The sequence below is a fragment of the Vicia villosa genome, linkage group LG5 (genome assembly GCF_029867415.1).
Source record: "Vicia villosa cultivar HV-30 ecotype Madison, WI linkage group LG5, Vvil1.0, whole genome shotgun sequence".
Classification (NCBI taxonomy): Eukaryota; Viridiplantae; Streptophyta; class Magnoliopsida; order Fabales; family Fabaceae; genus Vicia; species Vicia villosa.
The window spans coordinates 73,806,539-73,820,461 of record NC_081184.1 but is presented as its reverse complement, the minus strand read 5'-3'; the positions used below and the strand labels follow the sequence as shown (position 1 = coordinate 73,820,461).

Below are 13,923 nucleotides of genomic sequence, written 5' to 3'. Positions count from 1 at the left end.
TTTTCAAACATTATTAATTTATAAATATCATAAATGAGATGTAACATTAGGACTTTTCAGATGAATATTATCATAATAATATACCGATGTTGATTTATTAATATTACAAATTATTGTAACAGGATAATTTTTCAAGAGGTCACTCATCCTAGTACACAGAATATTTCATCTGTAATTTATTTGAACTTATTATAATCGGTTAATTAATAGCGTTACAGAAGAGTTAAGAGGTTATTAGTTAATTCTTAAGTAGTGGTTCGGTCTTGCCCTCCCACTTATTGAGTCTCTTATTTGATTCCACAACCTGCAAAATAACATGATACATTCATTATATATATTAAGAAATTCACATTGGTAGGAGAGAGTGTTTGAGTGATTTGAACCTCTTTATTCCAATCGGTTCGAAATGTGACGTATAATAAAATGATTGTTTGTAGAACTGTGCCAGCTAGCATTCCCAACCATATTCCCTATACAGAAAAAATGAAATTGAATAAGCAATAAATAAGAGCTAAAAGAAAGGGAACAAGAAAAGGCTTTTGTTGGAAAATGGAAAATGATACCTTAGCACCGAATTTGAAATAGAATCCAAGAACCGAACCCAACGGTATGCCAATTCCATAATAACATCCTACGTTTACATACGCAACAAATGTTTGCCATCCACACCCAACAGCGACACCTTTCATGCATATATAATATATAATTTAATATGTTATTTTTTCTCTAACCACAATGATTTACCTTATATAGAAATGATATGCTATACTTACACTCAATTTTCATTACACTCTATATACACTATCACTTTTTCAAATCATTTTAATTGTGACACACAAACTAAGATAAAGAAAAAAAATTTTAAAAAACAAAAAATATATATTACCGTATATAAATATGTTGTGGTTGTAAAAATGGGTGAAAGTTGTGGGGGAAAGAGTGTTCTATATTGTTTTTATTCGGAAAGTTTGTAACAAATTTTGAGTTGAGTTGTGATTTTGTTTTTAAAATTTGAATTAATAGTGTGCTGAATTATAGTTTTATTGATAAAGTTTGTAATTAATTGTGTTAAGTTATAACTTTGTTATAAAAGTTATAAGTAACTGTTTGTTAATAGGTAGTGTTCAAGTCAACTTCAGGTCCGCACTACTGCGGCTACGATGTATTGTCCGCTTTGAGTGTTAGAAGCTTCACAATTTTATTTTTTTTAGAAAAAGCTCCGCATTGGGTTCAGGTGGATTAAGGTTGTATATAAACTACCTTTAGTCTCGATTCTCAAGCAATGTGACACTATTTTGGCCTGTCCTGAACATTTTCCCCAATCTAGGCTAAGGAGCCCGAAGCGAATTTCGAGTTCCCATAAGCATGTAGAAAGGGAAGAAAATGTCTCACACGTTCTAAAATAATGTAGTTTCGACAAACGTTCACATCATAAATAGAATTCCAAAAATAAATATTGATGAACAAGACAACACATAAGACATGGACAGGTCAAAAACATAGCAAATCAGAAGAAACGTTGATGACAAGATCAAAGCAATGGTTCGCACAAGTCTTCACTTCACTCAACTGGCGAATACAAATTGTATGCTCCAAAAGAAAATAAAATGGTAATAAAATAAAGATGTGATATGTGATGAGAATAAAGAGTGGAACTAGAAACTAGGCATAAAAGACAATCCCTACCAATGAAGATAGAATTGAGCGCTCAACACAAATACTGTATTAAAAGAGGGAAAACTAAACACTAAGACTACTAAACAAAACCTTAGAAGATCAAACAGTGCTAAAATCCAATCAGACATGTTAAAAGGTTATGATATCTTTCCTGAACAAATAATCACTAAACATGACAACTTAGTTAATGAGAACATTATTGCAGAGTTAGAGCGCTAACAAATTTCAATCAAGATCTAATGACTCTCCTTATCTCGTCAAGATTCGAACCCAACCATAGTTAACCAAACCAAAATTGAAATAAATGAATAATGAAAGATATTAGATAACCATACCAGATAAGACAGGTTGAACGCCATTGAGAGCAATGGCAAGAGCGAGAAGAGGACAAAGATCCGAGACAGCAGCAGCAACTTCTTCACCGTCCGTGAAGACATAGCTAATAACATCCCTTAATGCAAGAACCACAAGTGCTAAAATAACACATATTATGAATGAAATCACTGTCACCACCACCACAGAAAATGAGGCTGATTTTGGATTTCCGGCTCCTAATTCATTGCTCACTCTCACACTGCATGATTATCAAAACATCAAGTTAGAAGTTTCAATCTCAAGAATTATGAATAGAATTGAATAAATGTAAAAGAAAGAGAATCAAACCTTGCTGCTGCGTTAAATCCAACTGAGATCATGAATGTCCATCCGGACACTGTGGCACTGCAATATAGAAATACATTGACATTACATTAAGAGGAAAATTAATATAAGTTTTGAAAAAATTACAATTAAAGTTTTGATTTTGACGATGTTGTTATGAAAATAAGTTTTGAAAAAATTTAATTTAATTTTTAATAGCTAATCCGAGAAATTCTAATTTCAAATTTACCGAAATAGTTAAAAATAGATTAAACGATAATTGAATTTGATTGGGATGGCCTTGAAAAAATGATGATGTGCTGGAAAAACAATTTGAAGAAAAATATCAAATTGTTGCATTAGGAGCTTGTGAAGACGAAGGCCAACTTGAAGAAGAGCAAATTGAATTATCTAAGAGGAATGTAGTAATCTTGTCTTGCGGTCATCAGTATGAGCATTCAAGAGCGCACACAAGTTAAAGATATTTTACATATTTAACCACACTTTAAACAGAGAGGTGTGGATCATCTCTAGTATTGTTCGTGATATAGAAAAAAAGTGAAATGAACCCAATCAAAATTATTGGTTTGATATACCGTTTTAGAACTATACCAAATTGTTAGAAGTTAATTTTTTTTCCATACTGAACCATTTATTAAAAAATCTAATGTTAAACTATTTTTAATTTTTCTTTTAAAAAAATTAATTAAAACTTTTTTTAATTTTTAATTTTTAGTTTCGATTCAATTGACTTCCAATTTGGATTTGGTTTCAATTTTGATTCGGTTCTAGAATCATTTTTATAATATAGTTTGGTTCACTAACTAAATAACGGTTCAGTTTTGCTTGAGAAAATCATCCACATTGGATAAGAGTAACACACAAGTAAATAAATAAATATATGAGTCCTAAAGTTACTTTTCTACTCCATTTGGCCATTATTATAAATAAATATTCACTTTTTAGATTCATTGAATAATGAATATATCTAACCTTAAATGTAGATCAAATCAATAAGGGGTGCTATGTGTATACTGAAAAGTCTATACAGTACACCGTATCTACACCTTATATTTTCTTAAACAATTTAACTCTAGCACAAAAATTATAAAAAAAATATAAGTACAAGTAACCGTATGTATATACAGTGTTGATGTAGTTTTTGGTGTCACCAAAACATGAATCTAAAAAAAATATTTAGGTTATGAGAAATGTTACTTGTACACTAAAAAGTAACACTACACTGTATTATATATGGTTTTGATTTTCTAAATTGTTTAATCATTATTTTTTTTATTTGTTTTGAAAAAAAAAAATAGATGGGTTATACTTTATTTGTTGGAAATGGATCCTCTCATGCCTTTCTTCTACTGTCATCTCTCCTGTGCATTTTTTAACCCTTGGATCTAATCTTATCATGTGATCTTGCCTATTTTATAATGCTGATTTCTTCCCTCATTTTTTCTCCACCATTTGATCAAAGCAGAATGGGCAGGTTGAAAAAAAGAAACATGAGAGGATCTAGATCCTTATTTGTTAGGGTGTAAATACATGGTGTAGGATTTTAGGTGTAAGCATACAACCCTCTTAGGTTATAATTCAAGCGGGAGAGAGTGCTTTTCTATACAATGTGACTTCCACCTCACAATAGTGTACACCACTTGCATTGTTTTCTAGTGTCTATAATGATCCTATGTGTTTTGAAGAATATTTTTAAGAGTTTTTAGGTACAAACTCGGGTGCAATTTTTTACTTTATTCCTATTATAAAGTTAGTATAAAGCATTAGTTTGCATTCTCTAATAAAGCGATAGCTTTCACTTAATGATTTTTACAAAATCCTTTGTTTTATTTATTTTTAAATAATTTTGTAGCGTTTTTAAAAAAAACTTTATAAATTATTTTTTAAAAGAATTTAAATAAACAATTGATCTTAACAAATTTTCTTAAAATGTTATTTTAAGTAATTTATCTTTTTATCAATTTTTTTTAAAGTCAAAATTTTAGAAAATCACTTAAATTTAAAACTATTATAAATAGTTTTTCATTAAAATTATGTCTGAAATACATTATTTTGAAAAAAATTATAATTTTCACTATGTTTTAATTTTTTTATAATATATATGTATGTTATAGAATATCAAAATTAATTTTTTAATTTATATTTAACCAACTTAAAAAAATTATTATTTTAAAATATATTCTAAAAAATTAAATTTTTTTTGAACTTTTTTTATCTTGTTCAAAATGTTTATATGTATAGGCCCCAAAAGAAAAAGTTTTATAAGTTTTTTTAAATCTAGTTTTACTACAAATTTTTCTTTTATGTTTTGTATGTTTTTTATTATAAGTCATTTTGATATAACAATTAATATCATATAATAATTTGTTTTATAATTTTAATATATTATTAATATTTTTTATAATTATTTAAATGTATTTTTGATTTAATTAATTAATTAATTTTTTTATAAAAATATATTATTTATATAATAACAATTATATTATTTAATAATATGAAAATATCAAAATAACTTATATTAAAAATAAATAAATAGAGGGAATTAAATAATACGGATTGCTACGAAGTATCAGTTATTACACAGAGGTATGAATCTCAATTCGAGTTTAAACTGTGTGTTTTGTGTTACATAATTGAAATTGTTAGAGCATATGTTGGGTTCCCGCGCTTTTTCAAAGCAGGTTTGGAAAGAAATTGCAGACTGGACTGGTATTGCTCATCGTTACGTTGACTCTGCGAGTTTGAGTTTTTTGCGTTGGATTTGTTTCTTCAAGAAGAAGAAGGTTAAAAAAAGGTAACGAAGGAATTATTTGGATGACTGTCAGTTGGAATTTTTTACTTTTCAAGGTAGGGGTTATTCAAGAATGATGAATGTATTGTTTCTGAAGTTATTTGGAATATCAAAGTCTCAGTGTGGAAGTGGTCTTTTATAGGAGATATTACTAAATACAAATGTAATTTTTATGAATTTTATAAAGCCCCTTTATTTAATTTAACATATGTTTCATTTGGTTTGTAATCTTTTCTATTTATGAATTCTCTTTTGACTTTTGTAACTTGAATTGAATATTTCTAATAATCTTTTTCAAGTCAGGGCTAGGGAAAACACACCTATAACCCAGGGCCTAGAAAAAATAGAACCTCAAAATAATACCCCTGACTTCGGAGATGCATCTCCGAAGTCATTTTTCCCTATTTTCTTAGAATTCGGAGATGCATTTTCGAAAACACTCATTTTTGGGTGTTTTCGAAAGTGCATCTCGAAAGCACTTATTTTTCATCTCTTATTCCACTACATTGTTGCTGATTTGTTGATGAAGAAAACTGCGTCAGTTCGGAAATGCACTTTCGAAATACACCACCTAACAATTTTCGGAAGTGCACTTCCGAAATAAACTCTGATGCTAAATTTAAAAAAATTGTTTTAACATCATTGATGTATTTTGCATATGTTAGGTATGGTGCATCCGGACAATATTGTCACCAATGAGTTAGTAGTCCCGGATGAGGTCAACATAGATGCTAATCCTAATGAGTCGGTTAACGATGTTAAAACCATTAGCGTTGCGGTGGATGTTCGACCACAATTTACAAATGATATGACTTTCGCTTGTCGTGAACATTTGCTAGATTGGGTCCAAAATGAAGCTGGTAAACTTGGATTTGACATTATGATATTAAGGTGCGATAATGAAAGTAGTAGAAGGAAAGCTTTTGTTGTATTGAATTGCAAGAGTGGTGGGAAGTATGTACGAAAAAACCGGGTGTTAAAACACGATGACACGAGATCGAGAAAGTGTGTGTGTCCGTTTAAGTTTCGCGTAACTCGTACGATTGATGGATTGTGGCGTTTTAGCGACATATGTGGAGTTCATAATCATGCATTGGAAACAAATCTACACAGGCATCCAAGTGCATGTCGGTTGTCTCGCAAAGACAAGGATGTTATTCCGGAATTAACGACACTCAAAGTTGCGCCGAGAAACATACTTGCGGATTTGAAGCGAAAAAAACTAGATAGTGTTTCAAATATCAAGCAAGTATACAATAAACAGTACAATCTTAAAGTCCTGAAAATGGGGCCGAGGTCGGTAATGCAACACCTTTTTAAACTTTTGGATGATAACCAATACGTTTCAAGCTTCAGAACTTGTGAGGACAAAGTTATGGTGCGTGACATATTTTGGACTCATCCCGAAAAGTATCAAGTTGTTAAACACATTTCCAACCGTTCTTATAATTGATTTGACGTACAAGATCAACAAGTATAGGCTTCCGCTTCTAGAAATTGTTGGTGTGACCTCCACGGACAAGACATATTCGGTTGGATTTGCTTTTTTGGAAAGTGGGAAAGAATATAAATTTACATGGGCTTTGGGAATATGTAAGACTTTGTTGATTGATCAAAAGAATATGCCTAGTGTCATCATTACCAACCGAGATAATGCTCTAATGAATGCGGTTGGTACCGTCTTCCCGACATCAACCGCATTACTTTGTTGGTATCACATAACATGCAATGTGAGAACTAAGCTCACACTCGCGATTGACACAAAAGAAAGAAAGGATAACAACAGAAACATCATCAAAGTCAGTGTTTTGGTGGAGAAGATAATGGCCGCATGGAGGGAGATTTTAGATGCACGTTTTGAAGAATTGTATATCGAGAAAGTGGTACAGTTTCAGACATTGTGTGTCGGATTGAACACTTTTTGTCATTACGTCGAAAGTACTATTCTTGAAAAAGTAAAAGAAAAATTTGTCTGTGCTTGGACGGACCGAGTTAGACATCTTGATTGCACTACAACTAATCGAGTTGAATCCGCACATGTGGCGTTGATGAAATGGTTGGGTGATAGCAAGGGGGATTTGTGTAGGGTATGAGACACCGTGAACCAAATGCTCCAAAATCAACATAATGAAATTCAAACAACGTTTGGTCGGAGCAAGACGGTTGCAGAACACCGGTTTAAGGGAAAAAATTTATACTCGCAATTGATTTACAACATATCCCATGCAGGATTGAATTTTATTTTTCATGAAGCGAAGCGGGCGGAGACAACGGATCCGGATAGTTCAAAATATGGGTGCACAATTAGAAAAACCTACAGGCCTCTATGTGTTTGTATACTTTCTAAAACGATGAAGTTGAATTCGAACCAACGCAAGAGGGTGAATCCAAAATTACCATCTCCGGCGAGTTGGGAGAGATAATGGATAAGTTTTCTAAAGCAGATAAGACCATGAGATTGAACATAAAAGAATAATTGCGAAAAATTGCATTTTCGGAGACCACCGATATGAAACCTCCATCTCAACGGGTTAAAACCAATGGTGCGTCTAAAAAGCCGAAAACTACCCAAGATGACACATCAACTAAACGAGATCCTTCTTATTTTGAACATGTTGATGCATTGATCTCAGATTCACCCACACCAAAGTCCAAATGTAGTACTAACAAAGGAGCACGTGTTTCGAAGCCGCCTCGCACACCTCTGATTAAAAAACCTCTGATGATCTACATCGATGAGATGCGCTATTTATGCATAAATATATTGATAATATAGTTAATATGGGCACCGACAGTAATTATGGGTATCGAGCCGTTGCCGGTTTGCTCGGAAGAGGAGAAGAAAATCACACTCTTATTCGACGGGCACTTATTTCAGAGTTGACTTCGCATAGGGACATCTACGACCAACTTTATGAGAAACAAGAAAACTTTGATAAAGTTCATGATTCCCTTGTTCCATCACTAACTGCTCACGTACCAGTTTCAAATTGGATGTCATTTCCCTAGATGAGCCATCTTATAACAAGTGCGTACGACCGGTGTGTGCCGATTTGACGAGATTTGGATTTTCGGAGACATTTTTTCTGCTTCATAGTCGCCCACCTTTGGACGGGTCCGGCCGTATCATTTGTATCAGGTATCTAAGATCGCGCCACTTTGCGCAAGTTTTTTTGAAGTCGGTGTGTCCTATTCCGACTACCTCTTGTCAGTGGACGACACATCATACAAAAGAGGCGGACGCTTGGCCGGATTCTTTTTTGAAAGAATAGCAGAGTTCGAACAAATGATGAAGCAAGAGCGGGAGGAAAATAGAGAGAGGTCGAAGAACTTACCGGTTTTAGATTTAAGCGCCAACGGATCGTTCAGGGCATTTTAGTTTAGACCGGATCTTTTTTGTTTGTAATGACCGGATGTGTGTCATTTTTTGTATGTATTATCGTCTAGAATGTAAAATTAAACTGATTCAATACATATATAATGTACATATATTTAATGTTGGCAATGTTTATGTCATTCTCATTTACTTGTTGTTGTTGTTGTCATTTGGTTCAATTTGTGGAATTTGACAAAACAGATTACACACAACAAATTGCATTTTTCTGTCCTGTTTCTGCTTAATTCGGAAATGCACTTTCGAAAATTTAATGCTTCATGACTTATTTCGGAAATGCATTTCCGAAATATCCACTGATAGCAAGATAAGGATTGATGGGTCATCATTACTCCAAGAAGTCAATAAATAATGCACCTATACGTTTTCATCAACATCAAGCCACAAACCTACCCCCATCTTGCTTTTGTATACTTCAGCAGTAGTTACCCGATGCCGTTCCAATTTAGGTTCTCGCGCGAAACGCCATTCGCGGAATTGATATGGTTGCCTTCGCTTGACGACGAGGGAGACGTCCAGTTCACCCCATTTGAAGTCAAGAACGACGAAGATTTAGCAGTTTTGTGGATAACTTTGACCTATTTTCTTTGAAGGGTCTGATCGAGTTAGATACGGAACTCAAAGATTGGGAGCTAACGTTATCAAAATGTTGACTCATCCTCAACTACCCGTGTTTATCAATATGTAACTTTAATATCTTGTTAATCTATCTTTGTAATTTCGATTATTTATGATAAATCGAAGCTTTGTTCGTTTGTTTTTTGTCTTCTGCATCAGACAATATTTCGGAAGTGCATCTCCGAATTCATATATTTTTTTAAGAAACGTGATTTCAGAGATGCATTTCTCAAAACACCTTTTTTTCTGAAAAAAAGATGATTTGAGAGATTCATTTCTGAAAACACCTTTTTTTTCTAAAAAATAAGGTATTTTTGGAAGTGCACTTCCGAAATCACCTTTTTTCAGAAAAAAAGATGAATTCGGATATGTACTTCCGAAATATAAAAGCATTTTAGAAATTTCGTGCAGATCTCTAAAAAAGTTGGGGATTGATAAAGAAATTGTCTTTCGTAATTAATTCAAAATGGAACCATAACTCAGCCGGAGATGTTAAAATTTTCGAAATGTTGGTTGCAGTTGTGCATATTGGGTTCGATAACCACTGTTGTATATTTAACAATTTTATTGTTTTAATTTCACATTTGGCTTAAGTTTTAAATTTTTATAAAGTGTGGTTTATTTTTTAATTCTTTAATTTATTATTTGGTTATTATTTTTTCAATTTTAAAATATCACTTAAATTTAATGTCATATTAAATAAATTTTTTTAAATATTATTTTTTAGATATATCAGATAAAAAAATTATGTGACTTTGATTATATTAAAATTTTTAAAAATAAATATTTAAATAATTAAATGTTAAAATTATTCTTTTAATCTGTAACAAAATTATTCTTTGGAAGAACAATTTCAGTAAATAAATGATCTTTCAAAGAATTATCTTTCATATCTTCATCAAAGAGCATATATATTTTGAACAATCAAGATGATGAAGAAGTTTTGGTCAATAAAATCTCTAAAAGAAGAAATGAGGAAGAATTTTGTAAATAATGTCAAATAGAATTTGAGTCATACAATTGAAAAATAAAAGTTCTGACCAACTAAACTACTTAAATTCTTTGCCAGTATGCTTTTTTATATTTATATATGATTATTTCTTAATTATTAATCTTTAAAAAGGAAAAACAAAATCTAAAAAAAAATTAAAATTCAAGATTTAGTGTTCAATTTTTTTATTAAAGGTATATATTTATTATTGGTCCCGGCCTCTAAAAAGACCGACAGGGCCCTGCTCTTTTTAATATATTTCTTGTTTAAAAAATAAAATAAATAGAAAGCATGGTCCACATTCAATGGCACATTTTTTAAACAGTTTGTATTCAAATTGTTGTCTTCGCACTTCACCATTAACGATGAAATTTGTTTCTTTCTTACTTTTTCTATTATGTAAGGTCAAAGTTTTCATGATGTTTTCAATTTTTATTCAAAGAAATTTTTTAGAGAATTGTTTTGACTTAGACGCAGCCACCACAGTTTTTGTCTGACTAATCACCAACTACCTAAACTAATCACCTGATTAATTCCATAATGTTTATACTATAGGAATATAAATTATAAACAATTATTATTTCCTAAAACAGCCTCTATAAATAAATAAATAATATTAAAATAGAACTTACCAAATAGAAAGAGAATCAAGAGCCAATTCAGGATGAGGAAGTAATCCAGCAAGCAAAACCAATATTTGAAAATACCAAGTCTCCAAACACAGCATCACTGCTGATGAAGCTGACAATTTGAAAAACTCTGGCAACCCTGAAAAGGCTTGAAAACTAAACCCTTTCCATGTATCTTTACACTTCTCACTCTTCACAATGTAAACAAATTGTGCTATCACAATTATCCACCATGAGAAACTCAAAACCAATGAAGCACCCAACAAACCAAGTCCAACTTTGTACACAACAAAATAACTTAGTATAACGTGAATAACCAATGTCCCTGCTGATATGTATGCACTTGGTGCAACTATGCTTTGTGCTTGAAGGAATTTTTGGATTGGAAAGTTTACCGCATAGGCAAATATTTGGGGGATTAGACCATAGACAAAAAGTGATGCTGCTGATGCTATTGCTGGTGATTCTCCTAGGAAGATCAAAAGTGGTTTGGAGAATATGTAGATTAATGTCAATACTAAACCAGCTAGTGTGAGAAGAACTGTGGATCTTTGCAAATATATGCCTAACATGTCATACTTTTTTGCACCAAATGCTTGTCCACATAGTGTCTCAACTGCACTCCCCATGCCTAACTGTTTATCAAAATTACCATTTATAAAAATATAAAATTAATATTGAATATGATAAATGGTGACAACCTATTTATTCATTTTTAAAATTGAAATTTTAGTTATTAAACTATTAGACAAAAAAATATTTAATTACGTTTTAATTTAATATGAATAATGTAAAATTTTAGGTCTCAAGTTTTATAGATGTTCTTATTTTTTTTATAACAAAAAAAAAATGAAAACAAAGTTAATTTCTATGGATTGAAATTATATTAAGAATTTCTATGGTCAATTTTGTTGTACTAACCCTTATAAAGTCTAATTTTTATCAAAATTTAAGATATAAAAACAAAGTTAATTTTAAAATAATTAGAGAAGTAATTATTTCTTTATATCTTTTATTATTGATTTTAATAAAAAATATTTTAAAATAATAAAATTATTTTAAACTTATCTCTGAAAAGGAAAATTTTAATATACAAACAAAAAAGTGTTTTTCGAAAGTTGGGGGTTACACCTAACCCAGATAAACAAATGAAAAAGACACATAGAAACAAAAATAACCAATCAAAACCAAATGCAAACCCCCATTCACCTATAGAATCCCAAAAATATTTCAAATTGATTTTTTTATAAATTAAAATATACATAAATGTTCATTCTTACAAAAATTTAAATATAATCTAAATAAAATAGTTTTCAAAAAGATATATCTCAAAAATAACTTTAATTAAAATTTATTCAAAACAGCTTCAAATTAAAATTTTGATATCTAAAAAACATAGAAAAAAGAAGAAAAAAAACTTAAAATAAAATTTTGTAAAAAACTATTTAAATGAATTTAAAAAAAAGTTATTTATAAATTTATTTAAAAAATATAAACTAAGCTTAAAGCATAATATTTTTTTATACAAAGCATAGGAAATAGAAATGCAAAAGTGGTGGATTTTAATTGTTTTACTGTTGGATTAAACATAAAGATAAACTATGCTAAGAGATAAGAGATAGAGTAATACCATGAGGCCATAAGCAAAGATTTGTATCCCAGTATTTCCAAGTGAAGCAGCAGCCAGCTCCAAATTACCAAGATGACCACAAAATATTTGAGTGGACATTGACATCACATAGTTGATAAGGTACACAATAACAGCAGGGGCGGCAAGGTAAAAAAGCAGCTTAAACTCAACCCATGAAGCAAGTCCAACACGTTTAACAAAAGGAACACTTGTGTCTGACAGAATTCTTTCAAGTTCACCATCTGATTCATGTTTTGAACCAAATGAATGAGTGAATGATGGTGGTAGTTGTGGTGGTGGTGGTTCATTAGGTGCTAGCAATGGTTCATCAATATCTTTGTGGATTTGAGTGGAAGTAGTTCCCATGTTTGTGAATATTTGGTTTGAGAATAAGGAACCAAACAAATGGAATTATGGATGATGAAACTGTGTGCTATGTTGGGTTTGGTTTTTATAACTTAGGAGATGTTTTACAGGTCGGGATTTTAACTTATTATTTGTAAAGTTGTATTAACATGGATAATATTATAAGATGAAAAGGTATGTATATAATATCTATTTGGATATGATTTTACACATAAAAGTTAATCAATGATTTCACTAATACTTATTAATAATTTTTCTTTTTCAAATTTTCCGATTTTTTTTTTAATAGAAAATAGACCAAGATCTGATAAAGGTAATTCATTAGGCGAGTGGATGGGCATTAAGTCGGGTTTTAGCTATTTGACTATTTGGCCGGCTCAAAATAGTTACCCCTAAGATTTGTTGGATGTTATTGAGCCGACGAAGTTTCTAGCGGTCATTGCCGGCCTCTGAGAATGTTGTTCGCTTTGAATTAGAAGCGAAAACACTTAAAATTAGTTGAAAAAGTAATGGGAAACTGTTCATCTGTGATTTTGGTAAACAATCACTTAATTTTAAATTTGTTGATTAAATGACCAAATTAGAAAATCCTGCGGCACATTGTAATTTCTCCGGAAAAAAGCGTGCATTAAAGGTGTAGTGAATTTAATATCAATTGTGTTGAAAAAAGGGTTAAGTAAAATACAAGTAAAAGTTTAAAGGAAACAACGATTTGATTGAGTTGAATTGATAGTTTGAACAGAAAGAAATAATTAAACTTAGAAAGAATGAAAAAACTTTATTTGCATAAGTATATTGGTATGCAGTTTCATACATTTCCTCAAGAGATTCGTTTCATACCATCGTTACCAAACTATAATAGTGTTTCTTACGTTACAAAAATTACCCTACTTCAATAGCTCCCAAAATCATCCAGACGTGCCGACACACACCTTGTGATAACATCATAACATAATTCCTTTACACTATTATCAACGCTTTTTATTCTTGGAATCATACCCGTCTTTTCGCATTTCTAACTCCGACTTGAACGTTCCAACAACTTCGACAACTCTTCCAATCTCTTGCCAAGGATCCCTTGACTAGGTCTACCGCAATCCTTCGCTTAATCATTATTCTTACGTCAACATCCTACGCAACGGTTACTCAAACTGATAACTTCACAGT

The 13,923-nt window shown here is 31.1% G+C and overlaps 1 protein-coding gene across 1 annotated transcript; it reads right to left on the bottom strand.

Annotated features, from left to right (window-relative positions):
- Positions 1-67: 67 nt before the first annotated feature.
- LOC131601751 (protein DETOXIFICATION 40-like) lies at positions 68-12,915 on the bottom strand. Its single transcript, XM_058873634.1, has 7 exons — positions 12,391-12,915; positions 10,764-11,395; positions 2,341-2,397; positions 2,013-2,251; positions 564-682; positions 384-470; positions 68-304 (listed from the first exon to the last, which is right to left on the bottom strand). The coding sequence occupies exons 1-7, from the start codon at positions 12,754-12,756 to the stop codon at positions 239-241; spliced, it is 1,566 nt and encodes a 521-aa protein (XP_058729617.1). The 5' UTR covers positions 12,757-12,915; the 3' UTR covers positions 68-238.
- Positions 12,916-13,923: the final 1,008 nt, after the last annotated feature.